At 40.6% G+C, this 18577-nt stretch overlaps 1 protein-coding gene across 5 annotated transcripts in view; it reads right to left on the bottom strand.

The window, feature by feature from the left end:
• The window catches only part of LOC308408080 (TOX high mobility group box family member 2-like), an 81885-nt gene extending 63776 nt beyond the window's left edge, over positions 1 to 18109 (bottom strand). For 3 of the 5 annotated variants that reach the window (XM_080900154.1, XM_080900155.1, XM_080900156.1), the window contains exon 1: positions 17527 to 18109. In XM_080900154.1, coding sequence (XP_080756280.1) covers positions 17527 to 17631 — 105 coding nt within the window. In that variant the 5' untranslated portion in view covers positions 17632 to 18109. The remainder of the gene's footprint in view (positions 1 to 17526) is intronic. The other 2 variants (XM_080900157.1, XM_080900158.1) reach the window with 1 other exon arrangement.
• Positions 18110 to 18577: the final 468 nt, after the last annotated feature.

Here is an 18577-nt window from a genome sequence, read left to right as displayed (position 1 = left end):
ACAGTGCTGTTAAAACCTGACTTTAGGTGGGTGGTACGGATCAAAAGTAGTATCCACATGAATGCCAGGGCGCAGTGTTTCACAAGAAAAAAAATGTATTCACTTCATCTGTTGGTGGTTTTAATGTTGTGGCTGACAAGTGCATATATATATATATATATTTTTTTTTTTTAAACACACAAAAAACGCAACATTAACAACAAAAACCCTGGTTTCAGGTAACCTGTCTGAAAAAGAAAACAAAAACCAAACCAGCAAAGAAAAAGTCAATTTCCTTCCCCTACAAGACGTCCAACCCATGCTAGCAGGGTTTTTCTGTTGTTTTTTTAACCACAAGTGAAAGGTGCAAAAACACCAAGCATATTTCAAGTACGCTAAACTATTAACCTGTACTGGTAGTGTGCAAACTGCACACAGTCTGAAAATACTGTCTTCTGAAACCTTTACTGGCAAGAAGGTAGGCTTGCTACCTTCAGGCTTGCTGCTTACACTCCAACATGTACACCCTGACAGCCGGACTGCAAGCTTATCAATATTGAGATCACGGTTATTTGTTATTCACTGATTTCTACTGACAAAAGTGTTTTTATTGTGTCATGTAAACACTACGTTGCTTTTTAAATCCTTATGCAACAAAATCCGATGCATCTTGGAAGAAAAAAATTGCACCAAAACGTAACAAGAAATCAACAGGCAACCGCCTTCACCTTTACTTGTGCTAAATTAAGAAATAAATCTTTAAAGACAAATAAGGTGTTAGTCAGGCCTAAGTTAACCTGTTTATTCACCTTCATGTGTACCTGCATGATGGACGTGAGCAAAACTTCTAATAATAATAATAATAATAATGGATACTTTATTGATCCCCATGGGGAAATTACTTGTTTTTCTCTGCATTTGACCCATTCACTCAGTGAAGCAGTGGGCAGCCCACTAAGCAGGCGCCCGGGGAGCAGTGTGTAGGGACGGTACCTTGCTCAGGGGTACCTCAGGGTAGCCGTTAAGTGGATTCGAACCGCCGACCTTCCGATCATGGGGCGACCACTTTACCTACTGAGCTATCCCTAAAGCCACTTTAAGAAAATAACTGCATGCGTGGATAACATATCTTTCATCCATTCAGTTGACCATTTTCTCAAAGCCTTTGTTGCTCTCTGAGAATTTATTTCTGGCCACATGCGAATGGTTAGTGGTCATTTGGTATTTCTGAAATGGATCGATACCCTGACGTGCTGTACAGGCTTTTATGAACATCTCAGCTCACGTTTGATGATTCACCTTAGCAACCACCGCATTGTTTTTCTTGGCCTTGCACGCATTCATTATACAGTTTGTGGTGTAACTTCAGGTAGCTGAATGAGTTAGATGTGTTGCTTTGCAGTTCACACAAAGACCTATGGACTCTGCATGTCATTTGCTCTCGGTTGACATCACTTGCAACAAATCTAAAGTATTTCCAAACAGCAGCTGATGATCCACTTCAAGGGACAAGCTGTTGACCTTCTGCTGTGCCTAACGTTTGGATTTTGCTGTATAAATCAGTTTTTTTAATTAGTGTTACTCATCCAGACTAGTCAAGAAAACTTGCAGGGAAAGGTTATGATGCTCAGGCATCGATTTGCCTTTTCTTTGTGTTTTATTGTCAAATTTTCAATATTGCCCGATCATGTTCATTCAATTTTCTATCACACTCAAAATTGTACATGAGATAAACAATCTATTAATTTGAATAACTGCACAATCAACACATACCATATTACTGTACAGAAACAGAGGTGTTTATCCTAAGGTTTTGGGATAAATTAGTATGTTTCCTGTCTTTACATGTTATGTTACAAATAATTATTTGGGGGAAAACACCTTCCTGGAATCAAAACTTAAATGTCAAAGCATGCCACGTACATTAACAAGTCGCCACAGGCTGTACAGCATGTCATTGCACCTTTAGACTATTAAAATCTGTCTTTGAAGATCTCAGGTGGCTAATCTACACTGCTGTTTATTAAAAAAAAATAGCATCAGGAAACAAAAGAATGCGTGTCACTTCTTGGCTATAAATCATATAGTGGTCTTTTAAAATGATGCATTGTAGGAGGAAACACTTTAAATTTTTGAAGGTCTCTGCCCACACAACATAGTAGGTGCTTCTAAGACAAAGATAAAATGTTTTCGGTGATAACAATAAAGCAGCTTTTCTTGGTTCGATGAACCAAACCAGCAGTTTCTGAAAGGCAGAGATGGAGACAGAAACAGAGAAACAGAGAGCACTAATATCATTACCTTCTCTTCCTGGCATGAGAGAATATTCAACCAAAAAAAAAAGAAAAAGGAAAGAACAAAAATCAATCGCACATCCCACCATTTCATTTTCCATGTAATTAAATCATTTAAATGTTATAAACAACATGTAAACTCCATCAATGACTTTGAGCCATTTGCATTTTTAATCAGGCCAGATTAATTCTAATAAGCGTGCTGGGCTAAGGCGATGACAGAGCAGGCCTATTGTGTGTCTGTCACACTCATTTAATTCTGTCATTATGTCCCATATCCTATTATGATAATTGGCTTTTTATTCTCAATCAACAACCAGCCAAGGCTATTAAGCAATAATCTCTGACTAGACCACATTTAACCTTAACCATGTTAGAAGTTTGCTACCTTAAAAACACGCGGCTGATAAAAGCGAAACACAAAAACAGTGCAACGCCTTAGGTTATTCAACCTGGCTAGTTGCTGTAAATGAAAAATGACTGTCAAGAAGCTGGATGTTGACACTTGGCATATGGTGTAAAGCAAACACATTAGGCAGAGGAAATAGGTATCACCATCTTCCCCCTAGAAAGTAACTAAGCAGAGAAGACGAATGTGTCTGATGTGTTCAGCCATTTCCTTTGCTGTCTCTCTGGGGAGTCACTTGAAAACCAAATCTCTTAAAAAAAAACCTGCAGTTTAATTGAACAACACCACTGCAAACAAACAGGGGGAGACTTTAGCCATGGAGAGAACCAGAACGCCAAATATCCCAGATCTAAACCCTGAAACGAGCTCCAGAAAAATAAGCAACGGCAAAATATATGTCTTAACGATTCACCGCAGACAGACTGATAGCAGCTGTAAGGCAGAGCAGTGGGATTTCTTTTACTCTTGAACTTCATTCATTATTCATTTAGTTCTGAGTGCTTCCTTAGTCCCCTTGAAAGGAGAACCAAATAAAAATTAAGTGTAATTTCTGGCACTTGTTGCTGGTAGAAGAAAAGCTCTCAAATTTTCTCAACTGTCTGTGAATTCATTTTGCCCTCATGACCAAATGCCGGATACGGTACTATAGCTGTTCTATAACATGTCTAGCACCACGGTCTCCTGAAACTACATGTTCTATACAATAGCATTGCCTTGCAGAGCAAAGAACACCAAAGGCCACAAATAATGTGGGGCATTCATGCAAATATGTAGGGCAGAAAGTGCCAGTCACTTATAGTTACTACTCAGGACTTGAAGCAACCCACTTGTGGTCAGGTACATTTTCAGCCTAGTCACAATACTTCCTTGGTTAAGTTATGCTGCATTTCTTTGAAACAGTCAAACAGGAAATGTGCTTTTCAGCTGTCATTGACAGTTATCTGGCGGCCACAATATAATTGTAGAGTAATTAACTGCAATCTACCATTCTGGGAAATGGCGAACATGTAAACCATGGATATGATTTCCAGTCATCAAGGTTAACTCTTGCTTAAGATGGAAATTCATCTAAACCTGCTTAAATGATGAAAGTCTATTCATAATGTTTTTTTAAAGCTTGAAATTTCGGAAAGACATATGCATTTGTCATATTTTAGAACTCAGGTGTAATATTGACACATACAGACATAAATATTAATGCTACAACATAATTTCTAATTATTTTTTATTATGTTATTACCCTTTTGCATGACTATTTTTAGGTATGCTACCTCTCAGTTATTTCCTGTGTTCTTGTAATGTTATGTGTACCTGAGGTTGACTAACAAGCTTGGCTGAGCTTTAAAAAAAAGTCAATTTATCATACTTACCCATATAGTATTGAACACTTTTATTTATCTATGATATTGTCATTGGTTTTGTCAGGGGGCCAGCGTAACAATGGAAAAAGCTGCCGTCCAATCAGCGACTAAAACATTCACAGCAAACAATGCCAGGAAAGTGGTGGTGGTGGGGGGCTGGAAGGGCTTTGGTTCAACAGAAGCTGTGATGCAATTGACGGTTGGAACTTTAATGTTCACAGTGGCTTCTCTTTTCTTAACAAAATGCTTGTGCAGTCATCTCACTCATGTTCTTAATTCTAAAATTAGCCCTGGAGTACAGCAAGCTGTCGGTGCTGATTTAGTTAGACAGGTACAGCGAGAATGTATTAATTTTTTTCACAGGGGAGAAAAGTGCTTTTTGAGGTTTCAGTATGCCCCACTTTGCCTATATCCCTGCATTAGCGTCTTTTTGAGAAGCCACTTGACACCAGAAGAGATTTTTGAGAGATTTTCTCTAGTCCTGAAAGACAGATGCAAAAAAAACTAAAAAAGCATGGCTCTTTTCAACAGTCCAATAACATGTGCTCTGCTTTATTAAACAATGAAAGTCACACTTTCCCAACTCTCACTCGTTACTACTGTGAGCTATAACGAGCCTAAACTCTCTGCACAGCTGTTTCACACTCCCACAAGCAAATTCGCTTTTACCGCCCTAATGACTTAATAGACCATTCCATTTCACAGCCAGACCTCATGAAAGTGCCGTATGGGCTCATCATTTACATTTTACTCACTATTTATCTGTAAAGAAGACTTCATAAGTTGACTTTTGAGTAAACATAAGGTGAGTGTTACTATGGGGACGCGGCGTGTTCCTCTGTGCTCCGTGGGACTGTGGTCTGTTCCATTGTGGCAAGAGACAACAGCTGTCTTTACCTTTGGCAGGCAAACAGACTCATTAAGGGCAGCCATGTTTGTTTTTGTGCCCGATACCTAGCCCTAAGCAAACACTGCCATATCTCCACTCCACAGCCCTTGCAGTCTCAACATTTCCTTCCCTATTGTGAAGGGAGGCCCTGGCATGTTGAGCTTGCTCTATGTTTTTCTTTTTTTTCTTCCCCCCCCCCCCCCCTACAAGCTTTAGCCAAGCTGCCAATTGCTCTCAAAGAATGCATGCTTAATTGAGAAATTTAGTCGAGGTTCGAGATGATGAAATGCAGAAATGTAAGTAGTACACTGCAGAGATGCTATGAATGTTGTGTATGCGTTATATACATAATGTATGTCATTATACTGCCTGATATCATATCTTCTGGTATGTCACAAGAAAGCTTTCTTTGTTTGTTGTGCCGTAGACGTGATAAAGGCGTCATTATTTGGTCTGCTCACAGCTAACAGTAAAATCTGCAGTGAAAGGTTTCATTCGCATATTTTCTCCCCTCTCAGCAATGTCTGCGGCTTGAGTGACAAGGCAGGTTGAATTCATAACGCTTTGACAAAAATTCAATTTAAGAGGGAAAATGGCATTGAATGTCATTCCATTACTGCAGATGGCAAACATGGGAACACTTTAACCCAGAAGGCATTCACATTAACTTATACAAAACAGCAGAGAGACTCTTTTTTGGGGCGCTCTCTCCTAATATATGTACAGTACTGGCGTATTTCCAGCCAGAGCATTTCAAGAGTAGTCCTCCAAAATGTACTCACTTATTTGATTTCATCCCTTTTCACCATTTGTCAAAGCCCAAAGTCACAATGCATTGTGAAATGACTTCTTAATGTGGAGTAATGAGGCTGTCATGGCAAAGCAGTCTCTGCTTGTTTGAGTTTGACTCATGTCGTAGATTCAATTAAATCAGCTGAAGTCAAGCTGGCCCCAGGCCAGATCGGTAATGCTTGACCTCATTCAAACAATGCTCAGACATATTGAAACAATAAGAGGAAGGGCCTTGAGTCAGTTGCAAAAGCAAACCCCACTAAAAAGCGATAAGGTAGAAAAATTACTGTGAAGTCACCAAAGTGTTTGAAAATGAAATAATCATGTAGGCATGCATCCTCGGGCCAGATCTGATGTATATTTCTGGATGTTGTTGGTGACAGACTTTTCACTTGTGTAAAATCTGACAGGACATGACGGCTGTTTTTGTATTTGGAGGCATGTTCTGTCATCAGAATCATGGATATAATGGATAAACGTCCATATGAAACATATTTAAAATAGAACAAACATAGAATTGTGGTAAATGCAATCTTAAGTTGTAAATAAAAGATAGAATATCTTTATCACCAAGTGTTCTGGTACTTCCTCCACCTGTAACTGAAAAGAAGATCGCTTTAGAGATAAACCCACCTAACAGGTTTTAAACACAGCTGGCCCATTTCTTCTTTTGGAGGTTTACTCGTCCTCAGAAGGCTAAACTGATTTATTTGGATGTTGAAATGCCTGGAATCTAAATCATGACACAAACACTCCCAAGGCTATGTAAACAACCTTTCCAGTTCCAATGCACACCCATGCTTTCTGAGCAATAACTTGAATGCCAAGGCAAGAAAGCATTTCTCACTTTTAAAGGGGTCTCCACTGTTACAGCTACTAAGAAGGGCGCTCCTCAACTTGTGCGGCTATCTTAGCCTCTGCTGTGAAAGCACACTCAATAATGTCACATTTAGCATTCCTCACATGCAAACGTAAAAGCACAGAACTGACAGTGATATCCTGAGGGCTATGTAGAATAAACAACAAAATGAGACAACAAAATCAAAAGGAAACATCTTGCTTTTCTCACTCTTGTTCCTCTATTTACTAGAGCAATAGCAGTTACAGTAAACAGAGCACACAGTCACACACACACACACGCGCGCGCGCACACATTAACTGCGTCTCGTTAAGCGTCATTCCCTCTGGCCTTTATTCCATTAGAAATTAAAACTCGGGACAATTAGTGGCAGATTGGTCTCAGCTCAGTACGCCATAGTCGCACTCTCAAGGCTTCAAGATGACTTAATTACCGGTGTGTCTGAAAACTGTGAGATGGCAACACACAGTGAATACCTGGAGCAACTGTCAGCCACAACAAGGTTGAATATGTGAAGAATGAACTTCTGCTATACACCTGAGAGAAAAAAGAAAGGACAATCATCCAGAGACAGAAGAGATGATTGTGAGCTTAACGGAATAAAGACACTTTTTTGTTTTGCTACAATTTGAGACTTACTTTAGTTTAGCATGATGTGAGTTAAGCACTGAAAAATTACAAACTACATAGAAAATGCACAACCCCGATAGTCTTTGATTATTTCTTGGGATGCCTCATAAGGGAGGGAAAAGGTCAAATGTCGGTGAGTTTATATTTCTCAAGGCACTCATTTCCTTATATAGGACATTTGGTATTTCACTCTTGAGTATTAGTTTGTCCTTTCCTCTGGATGGAAAGCTTTACTCACTGACGGGAATTACCATTTGTGCACATATTCCTTATACACTGAATATCAGCTGGTCACTCTTTAAGGTAGCAGTGCAGGTGTGTTTCCATGCAGACACTTCAGTAGTGCAGGCAAACCTAAATTAAATACGTGTGTGTCCATACTGTATGTTTCTGTGGATGTGAATATAGAAAGTGAGGTAATTTTTCCAAAGCCATGAAGGAACATCAACAATAAACTGGGATTTTTTTTTATGTGCTTCATCACTCTCCTTATGACAAGGACACAAAGCACATTTTTCTGTAATTGAACCAACCCTAGTTTATGTAACGACTGACCGTTCTGCCCTTCAAGCTATAGTGAGACTGAAAGAGCGATTTGATCGCTACATGTACTTGCTCTTGTCATGTGACACCATGTCCCATTATATTGTGATGTTGTCTCAGGAGGAGAGGAAATGAAATGCCTTGAAGCTATGTGGGAAACGTGCGTGTGTGTGTCCACGAGCATGCACATGGTGGGGCTTCAGAAGAAAAAGTGAGCAAGTACGAGTCTATCTGACCCCGTGCATGTATCTGCGTGTGGTCCTGGTATCAACTTGGCCTTACGTGTCTTAATTTTGGAACTTATCCATTCCTAATCATTGCCCATATTGGCAGTCTTTGTGAACAGTTTCATCCAAAATGTATCAAATGATTCTGTGAGACTGGCATCACGATCCCACACTTTAGGCATCAAACACCATGTTAGCCTTTAAATAAATAATACTGACAAACAGAAGAATAATCTGATGCTTTGAGGCTCGTGGGAGGATACTAAAAATATTAAAGAATTATCACTAGCACGGGGTATATTGATGTTAAAACTCCAGCAAGACTGAGAACCAATACAATCTCTAACTTCGCCCATAGCACAGGTTAGAAAATTACAACGATTTAAAATGGATGTTTGTATAGTCAGGGAATATCTAAATGATCCTGTAACTGAGTCTAAAGTCAAGGTCAAAGTTCTTTCAGACACAAACGTGCTTTGGTTTGACCCCTGGCTTCAAAAGTCTAGATTCAATGTATCTCATGTTTACTTAATTTCACAGTTAAATAGCATTTCTTCTTCATTCACCTCTTTTCACTCACTTTGTGTTTATAAATCACTTTGCATTTAATCATTAGTTATCGTAAATCTCTTTCTCTCTTCCAGACTTTGTCTTTTGTCCTGTCTCCTTCCCCTCGAATGCCGGAGGTTTTTTCCTGTTAAAAGGGAGGTTTTCATTCCCAGTGTCACCAAATGCTTGCTCAAAGGGGGTCATCTAATTGGTACGGTTTTATCGTGCTTTGGCACAATATAAATTGAATTGAATAACGTGTCCTTTAACGTGTCTTGACACACTGGACTGCAGGGAGATTGCAGTCCTGTTGTAAAGTGTTGGTTTCTCAGTTTCTCCGATTTGCGTTTACGCGTTCTTTCGCTTTGTTTTCACTAGATTTTTTTTTCTTTTGCTTTCACTCGCGGGTAGGGTTTAGGCATTAAAAGTACTTGTTTGGGCTTTGCAAAGAGACTGTGGTTTCAGTTAAAATATGCAACGTTAACCCTGGTGTTTGAAAATTTAAGCTTAAGCCTAAACAGTGTCTTGAATGTGATGCCAAGGGTCCTGAAAAGCTGGAAGTAACCCGGTGCATCAGAACACTAACACCTTGTGTATATCTGTGAGATGCAGAAAGCTGTGACAAAACAGCAGTATTTGACACCCCAGCGTCTGTGTGTGTGTGTGAATGGACTGGCCTGACCTGGATAAATGATTATTAGTGAGCCCTCCTATTGTGGCTGTGCATATTAATAACTCGAGTGCAACACATGTGGGTAACCACACATTACTAAAGTACTGTGACTTATTTGGGGGTGATTATACTGTCATTTCTACTCACAGCGAAAAGATTTGACGAGTTTTTAGCACACTTTCTTTAGTCACTCATTGAGCGCATACTGTAGGATGAGGTTTTGTCTGAGATACAGAGGCGATAAATGCATTTAGTTTCTATACAGTGGGTTTTATTTTGTTACTTTCATGTATTCTTAAATGTAATGGGGATTTTGAGCTCAAACCACAAGGCGTGAAAAAAAAAATTGCAGGGGAAACACTGTATGAATTCATCTCAGAGTTTATAGTTTAAAGCTGCAGTTCTTCCTGTCTTTACCCCTGTACGGTTTCTTGAGTGTACGGTGGGGGCAGTAGATGCTTTTGATCTATACCAATAACAGAATCCGCGACTTTCTACCTGAAATATGTACAGTGTTTAATGACGGCTCTGTCAAGCTCTGTGTAAGACCAGCAATTATTTAACTGTGCGCATATCAAAACACTGTTTCAGTTCTACAAATGGCAATAGATCTAGATAGTGGGGGGAAAACACTTCTAAGTTTTTAACAATGAGAAAACTGGGGACAACACGTGAAAAGAAATTTGTGGGATTTTTTTCCAACAAGCCACCGTGTCCGTTGAGAATTTCCTTGGTGTGCGTCTCTGTGTTCAAGGGATGTTGCATGAATGAGCATTCTGCATTTAGGATTTAAAAGAAAACAGCAGCTCCTGTCTGCATGAAAACCAGGGCTACGGTGCTCTGTATCAAGTGCCATTGTTTTGGTAATAGTAAACCTGGGGCACTTGCCAGGAGGCATTAGTCATTCATCTAACAAGTTCCACAAAGCAAACCACAAAGTGCTCTACTGTTGACTTCCTCCTATTGAATTCTAAGCACATAAGCACATTTTCAAGTCTTTTACAGCAAGGTAACTTTCGGATGACTAGCTACCTGAAATATGGCTGCTATGTTTGCTTATTTGTGCATTTCCTTGACAAGACGGCAGCTCTTATGGAAGCATGTAGGATTTTAGGAGCGTGAGGGAGAGAATGAAGAGAGAGAAGCAGCGAGGTGCCGGGTGAAAGGCGGATAGGAGGGGATTAGGGCGGAGTGCAATTATTCAGCAGGCCAGGCATACGACATGATCTCTAATTACCCACAAAGCAATGTGTAACCCAAGCCACAGATTAGGCTGCATTATCAGGCTTAATAAAACATGACCATCTCTCAGTTTCACTTGCTTTTCCTGCCCCGCTGCCACAAACACTTGTTTCTCGTTGTGACACTCGCTTTGCAAAGTTCGTAACCACACTGCACTTGTTGCTTTTTAAGTGCAGCAACAAATATATTAAAGTGCAAAAGCCCAACCAAGGCACGTGATATCTCAGGGTTTAAAAAAAGAAATCAATTAGAGCTAAAAGGTCCTTGACCCAAAGAAAAACACTTATTTATTGTGTTAGATGCAAGACACTAAAATACAATACTCACAAAATTACAAAACAAAATAATGAGGAAAGGCATTTCATTAAGAAAAGCATAGGGCAAAGAGGTTTTTATTAACATTTAGGTTGACCCACAATTTAAATCATCAAATTCCCCATCATTAGTGTAAAACTATTACACCATCCCTTGTAGGCCTTTAAACTTGGTTTTCAATACGTGAACTGGCTTTTTCGTTTTAACTTTAAAGGAAGTAGCTTTATGAGTTAAAAAAAATTATATACTCTTAGGCATCAAACTACCCAAGAATATATAAAGTGGTTAAAATTAGCACACCCTCTGAGCCAACAACACTTAAATCCCTTTCCCAGCTGCCATAGACGGAGAGGCGGGGTTCACCCTGTATGGGTCACCAGTCTATCACACGGCTAGCACACTCACATTTACACCAGCATGCATGTCTCTGGACTGCGGGAGGAAGCCGAAACACCTGGAGAGAACTCGTGCACATACAGAGAGCATATGCAAACTTGAAACAGAAAGACCACAGCAGGACAGTGTATTTAAACCCAGCACCTTCATGCTGTGAGGCCACAGTGCTTACCACTGCACCACTGTGCTGACCCTGCTTGTATTTCACTAGTAATGATCTGATAATAAGATAAGATAACATTGACTGGCTAGCATTCAGTGCAAAATGAGCTTAAGTTTATGTAGTTTAAGTACAAGGTACACTACCCCTGCTACTTTTGGGCAAAATGTTGAATTCTTTACTTGCATGTGAAAAACCCTGACTACATGTTCCACCAGCAATGTACATAAAAGCATGCAGGCATATGCATACACATATTCTTGCTTGGTTCACGTGGGTTGTGCCAGTAAGTGCTGCTTTAGGCTATGGTTTTTCACTACTGTCTACTGTGTTATTAACAATTCTATAAAAAGATCCGCTCAAGTTTCCCTTTCCTGTGTGTTAACAAGTTTGCTGAGCTGCTATGAGGTTGCTGAAGCCTAGCGAACATGCAGACAGTCCCCAATAGCAGCAACACCACTGACCATATGTCATAATTTCCAAAATCCTACTTTTCTATCCTCTGTTTGTTTTTCTTAGCGACATCACTCATCAGCATGGCTCACGGCCAGCATGAGACTAAATAGGTCGACAACACAAAGACAGGGCCTCTTTCTTTAGCCTTCCCTCCCTTTTCACAATCCACAAGCTTCCTCTGATCTGCCTACCCTCTTATTTCTTAAACGTCTATCTCTAGCCATTTCTTTTTCCATCACTCTATAGAAACTTTTCCCTTTTTCTCTATTTTAGGAAAATCCCATCCCATTACCTAAACGAAAAGCGCTGAAAAAAAAGCCACTAAAAAACTATTACCTCTGTACTTTCTGTTGTGCTTTGTTTTCTGTCCACTGTAAACGATCGTGGAGCTCATCATTAGCTCTTGAAGAGGAAGAATGAGCCACAGTTTGATTACCTCGGTGGCTCTATGGTCTGCTTACTGAATTGGACGCAGACGATTACAGCAAGTCCGGGTTGATAAACCCATGTGATCATGTCTTTACTTTCTTTCCTCTTTTCCCCCGACTGTGACTACTTCTTCTTGTCCCTTGTCTGTCAGAAGCATGTGTTTATTATGTGTGACAAAGATATAAAGACAGGAGGAGCGGGAAATTGAACTGCCAACCCTGTGATTAGTGAGAGACCCACGCCACAGTCAGCCAAAGTCAAAAAGCAACATTTACACAACGTCACATTTACAGTGATGTAAAAGAAGGAAGACAAGTCCTTTTTCACACAACCAGAGAACAGAGGGATTGTTTTCTGGATGCACGACTTAACTGATTAAATACGTAACTCTTTAATCATTTCAAGGCACATTTTTGCACTCCTTTACATTTTTTTCAGTGTAGCTTTTCCAGCTGAAACAGCTGCAAGTTTATTAAATATAAACCCACAATGAACTCTGTCACCAATACAGATAGACAAATAGAGCACTCCCCCACCCTACGCATCTTCTAAATGTGTTTTCAGCCATTAACAAACATAATCAACATTTAACTAAACACCCAGGGGCCTACTCTGCAGCAGGTGCTGGCTCTGTTTCTTTTTCTTTCTCCTTCTTCTGCCATAAGAATAAGAATAAGAATGCCATCGCATTGCCCCATGGGAAGGCCCGGGCAGACAAATGTAAGCACACTGCAGCGGGGCGGCTGGTCTTAATTATTGTAACAGACGCTGAGGGGGATGCACTGGTGCCCCCCAACGAGAAAGTAGCTTAGTGCTGCCATTGCCAATAATTAGCACAGGGAACCCCCACACCCCCACCCTCACCACTCACACAATCATACTGTGACACTCATAACCTAGATCAAACACAACGACTACATTTTAAGGGCCAAACCAAGAAACATGCGGCATTTTAAAGCCGTGTATCATCGTGTGTCTCATTTCCTTAATCTGTCAAAATCCATCCAAAACACAGCTGGCAAAAAAAGCAGAAAACAACCAATGCAGGCATCTTGCGTTTATTTGGGAAGAAGACTTGTCCAGCAAAGTCGCTTATGAAACAAAAAGATCATATGGCAAGAAATATCTGTGCCATACTCTGGGTCCTGTGACTCAGCCACTGTCAGAGCCAATTCCAGTTTTATTGAAATGATTTCAGATGGTTGGAATCCCTATTAAAACCTCCTCTGTGTGTCGGGGCAGGGAGAATATGATTTAGTAGCTGTTTTTGCTCTGCCCCTGTTCGCTGTGTGTCACCGGCCCTTACTGTGGTATGCATGGCCTTCCTCTGCACAGGGCTATGAAAGCAATTGTGATTGTGATTCTGTAGTCAGCAAAACGCTTGAATGGCCCCGAGTTAGCATGCACGGGCACACACACACACACACTCACAGTGTCCCCACACTGGGCCACTGATTACTTCAACCCATTTGACTCACGCTCATCCTTTGATTCTCCCTTTCTGCCTCTCTGTCACATACCACAGAGTTTATTACAACAGTGAAAACACTGCTCAACATGAGCGGGCACTACAGCCAGCATTACAGGCACTGGCTAATTTGTCAGCCATCTTTAAGTACTTAAGTTATTAAAAATAGCCCCTAGTAGATTGAGGCAAAATGAACCGTAAATTCATGAACAGTGTTTATTCAAGAGCTTGTTTCAGTTGAGGATGATCAGTTGATGGAAGCTCGCTGACTATGTTAATGCAAAGTAATCAAACCTTTGCACAGCACAGACAAGGTAGTCCTATAATAAAAAATAAAACTGAGATAAGGCATTCAAATGGAGCGCATCATTCCCCAGCTTATCTGAGGCAGGGGAGACCACCAACTAACAAAGCCTGCTCTTCAGTTCTGCTCTATCTAACCAGATATCAGTTGTTGGGAGGATATATGAGCTGGGTGGGGCCTGAGTGTATAAACACAGGCCTTACTATCTCTGCACTCTATTGCTATATTGTAGGCAGCACCTCACTCCAGCTACAGCAGCAGCAGCGGCAGCAGAAGCAGCAGCAGTCAGCAATGTTTGATTAAGCTATTCAAATAATGGAGCAGACACTGTGTTCCCATTTCACAGAGCAAACCAAAAGTGCTGGACAAACGAATAGCCGCAGTACAATTACAGTTGGACATGTTGTATACGACAAGATGTATCTGTTTACTTTCGGTGCTTACTACACTGCAAATTTGTGCACAGCATATATGAGTAATGTCTGTGCCTTGCAGTCTGTCAGGAAGCTGACAGCATTAAAAACATGGTACAGTTTCATATCACCATCAGAGCACAAAGCTTTTGTAATGGTATTATTTTGTGTGATTTCTCCCTGGCTGTGGGAGTTCACCCCAGTAATAACACAGACTCTCACAGTGAAATAAAGGGAGTATTGAAAGTACTGAGCTAGATATCTTCAAGGTTATTTATAGACCTTTGTGAATCACCTCAATCTGCACTTAAAGTACCTTCTCGGTGCATTTTTTTTTGCTTTTATACCCTCTGTTTTTTTCCACTGAACAATGGATCAGTAAACACAGCCTTACCACAAACTGATTTGGTTAGCAGATGATTCATGTTTTTTAATGGATAATTAAAGATAACTGCTCCAAAACCTTGGAAAACTTTTCCTACCTGCAAAATGCGGACAACACTGCCAATTTAACAGAAGTGATTTATGCACTGTCATATTGGAAGATGTTACAGAAAGACTAAGAAACACCTGACCTAGAACATGCACTGAAACATGAATGAAACCAACGACGGCTCCAAATGAGCAACATCACAAAGGTCGAAAGCATGACAGGAGCACGTGTGCCCTGGAAGTCACAGAAAGTTAAACTCAGCTCGTGTCCGCACACAGTATCCAAATTGAGTCAGCAGCAACAGCAGCACACAAAAAAAGAGGTTTGCAAATAAACAGCTAAAATACAAACACATGCTCATTTTATCCAATTAAACTCGTGCGTGACTCAGATTAACACCATTAATTTCACAGCGATAAAAGGAGAAATGTTTTCTCAGACTGTAAATTGCTTTAAAAAAAAAAAAGGGAAAAAAAGCAGCCATAGAAAAATAATGCTAAATCGCATCTGGTGTTTCTTTTTATTCAAATTATTTTGAATCTTTTCCAATAATAATAATCCCAACTGAATATATTTGAGCTAAACTGAAAGCCAACAAATCCACCAACAAATTCAACTACAAACCAAAATACCCGCATGAATATGCAAAGTAAGCCCTTCAAAACAATTGACCTCAATGCTATGATTAGCCTTTTTTTTGGCTCTGTGCGTAGCTTAAGAAAGAGACACGGGATGGGATTTGAAACTGGCCAACCAATTTTGTCAGAGATGGTTAGCAGCAGGCGATGTGATCTGTAGATAAAGTACCTACACAACAAATCTGATGTCTGTTTTATGCCGCAGTCGCTTTGACAAGTGCTTGAGGAAAGGAACTTGACCTTGTGCACTGTGTCAACAGGACACCAAATGATCCCTGCTGGGGCCTGCCTCATTTGCATTGCTAGTGAAGGTAGTTAGTGTTACACATGTGATGATAACAAATTATTCCTCCCCTGGTGGAAAGAAACCCAAGTAAAGGCAGTGAGGGGGATTTCAATAATTCAAATGAACACTTGTATTTTCAAGGGCCACCACACTTTATGTCTAAGTGACAATAGTTGGTTTCTCCTCTGCGAAAGCTCTTTATATCGTTTAATATCAACTGGCTTTGTTTCCGAGATTCATGCAGTGCCTGGATATCAGCATATTCTTAGGATTATCCGCATGGTGGATGATCTCAATTCATTTGACCTACAAAAAAAGATAGCCTGTGCAGAGGAGACAGTTATATGGGCCCATTTTTGTGTCACAGGTGTATCGATAAAAGCTTTATATGGACCTTATTTGTGATCAAATGGGAGGCGCTTATAAAAACCAAGTCCAGTTCGCTTTATCTGTCTTTGACACTTGGGCGTTGTGTGATCAAACCTTAACAAAGATTACTGTTGTGCTGTTTTTTGTTTATTTTTTGTATCTATGTATCTACACTTGATTACTGGAATGTCCCTGTCAGTTACAAAGATTTTCCATTGCCCACACAGTGAAAGTAAAACATCCCCAACTGTCTTTTGCATGATTTCCCTCATTGTCATACCTGAAAGCCGTGTTTTATTTGAGAAAGCCAAAGAGCTCCAAAGCACCGTTGCCTTATAAGAAGTATACAGCAGCAGGTCAGCATCCTGAGCCTGGTGATTTGTAATATTCCAAGCACGGTGAGTGAAAACAACAAACTCTTATTCAGTGATTGCAGATGGCTGAGATGCTGTTAACACTAGCGGAAGCTGTAAATTAGGCAGTTTAAAAATTGTTTTGCTAGTACTTCCACGGGCCATACGTTCACTTTGCGGTACTTATTAGTACGTCACCTGTAATCTCTTCTTCCTTTGTGGTGTTTTTATCTCTCATGGCAGCTTTTCAGTTGAATACATTTGGAGTTCTAGTGTTTTTCCAGCTTCTGGATTTGTTTGTTTTTTTGTTTAGTCTTTTTTTGTTGTTGTTTTTACACTGCTAAGTCTTTCTTTCATGGGCTGATTTATTTCTCTGCTTCGTAGTTTTGGAAAATGTCAAACAGCAAAATATTCATAATGTTGTTTTAAATGCCACCTGCTCCCTCACTCGGGTCAGTGCAGTTCACAAGGCTAAAGGCGCGGGTGTCAAAACTGAAGGAGAGAAGAGGGATACTTGTACAAGCCAGACTGTGGTTTCTCGTTGCAAAGTAATTAACGGTACATTACTGGCACGGATCCATTTAATCGCGGAACTCCCAGCGGAAAAACCATGTAAGCCATAAGAAATCATTGAGAGGGAAGATAATGTTGGATTCAGAGAGCAGAGCGGGGCAGTATGGATTCTATACAGTCCCTGGTATTCCACATCGGGTGGGACACTTAATGTTAGCTTTGCGCAAAATTCAACTGCAGTTTCACCGAGAAAACAACACAATAAACATGCTTGCAAAAGAAAAAAGAAAAGTTGTGCCGCACATAAAAAAAAAAAACACGAAAACAGAAAAGATTACAAGTTTAACTCTAAAGTAAGTAATATAAATTGTGACAGTCTTGCTCCGCACTAGATTAAAACCAGTGCACCCTGACCCAGGTGCGTTCGGAGCAAGTGGGCGCCTCTGTATAAAACGCCTCCAAAACACGCATTTTTATTGCGTGAACGTGCAGACAGACAGGTGAGACATCGTTTCAGTGCACGAGACTACACAAATAGTTATTTACCTTGTTCGTGTGATAATAGTCCAACGAGCTCAGGCAACTTGGATCAGTCGGTAGGGAGCATGAACCCACATTTGCCGGGGGCGCAGGATAAAATCTCACGTCCATCTCAGACTGTGCGAGACTGAAGGCATGAAATCACTTTCAGCGTCTTTGACGTACTATTGTCCTGGCAAACACAGCGCCAAAGCGGGAGAGACGAAAAGAAGTGAGGGAGTTTTACTCGGCGCACTCTTCCCTCCTATCCGTTCGCGGCCGAACTTCGGCACCAACTCTAAGTGATGCGCAGTCCTCCTCAGAGCCCCGCACCGGGATGCGAAACACTCACTCACTCACTCACTCAGTCACTCACTCAAAAGCGAGAGTACAAATTCACAGATAACACACGTGCTGGCAAAACAATGCAAACATCCAACTTAGATCCTGTCTTACTGGGTATTTCTAAAAGCTGAACAGCAGCCCGCAAACCTGCAGCCTGTCCTGTCCCGCCGCTCTCAGGACTCCATACAGGCTTTGTTATGGAGGTGCATATTCTTGCATTGGTTCCAGTACAGAAGTGGTTGGACTTCCCTCTGCCATGCGACCTCTGCCGATAATAAACGGGAAAGAGGAACGGAGGGAGAAGGGGGAGGGGAGATTGGTGGCTGCCTTGGCAACCGCTCTCCTTTCTGCAACTGCGCGCTTCTGATTAGCTGGAAATGTAGTAGTGTGCACGAACGTGCATTATAAAGCGCACTCTGCTTCCATCAGAGCTTCATAAAGGCTTCCATTTGGGTTATTGTGCCAAGGCGGAAGGGAGGAGATTGCACAGTCTTTCTGTAGTTCGATCATGTTTTTTGTGTATTTTCATTTTTCATCTGCTTTAGACATTGTAAAGCTCCTTGAGCTTTACAATATATATATCACTCCATTATAGCCTCCATTATAGCCTATATAAAGACCCATCACCCTCCAAAGCAGTACGAATGTACATGTATGCCCATCTTCTGATTTATTGTATTCGTTTTTTATTAAAGTTTTATACAGTTTTCGGTGTTGAAACAGGGATTAAAAT

Source organism: Rhamphochromis sp. 'chilingali', assembly GCF_963969265.1.
Source record: "Rhamphochromis sp. 'chilingali' genome assembly, chromosome: 12".
Lineage (NCBI taxonomy): Eukaryota > Metazoa > Chordata > Actinopteri > Cichliformes > Cichlidae > Rhamphochromis > Rhamphochromis sp. 'chilingali'.
The sequence above is the reverse complement of the archived record's forward strand: the minus strand, read 5'-3'. Positions and strand labels throughout refer to the sequence as shown.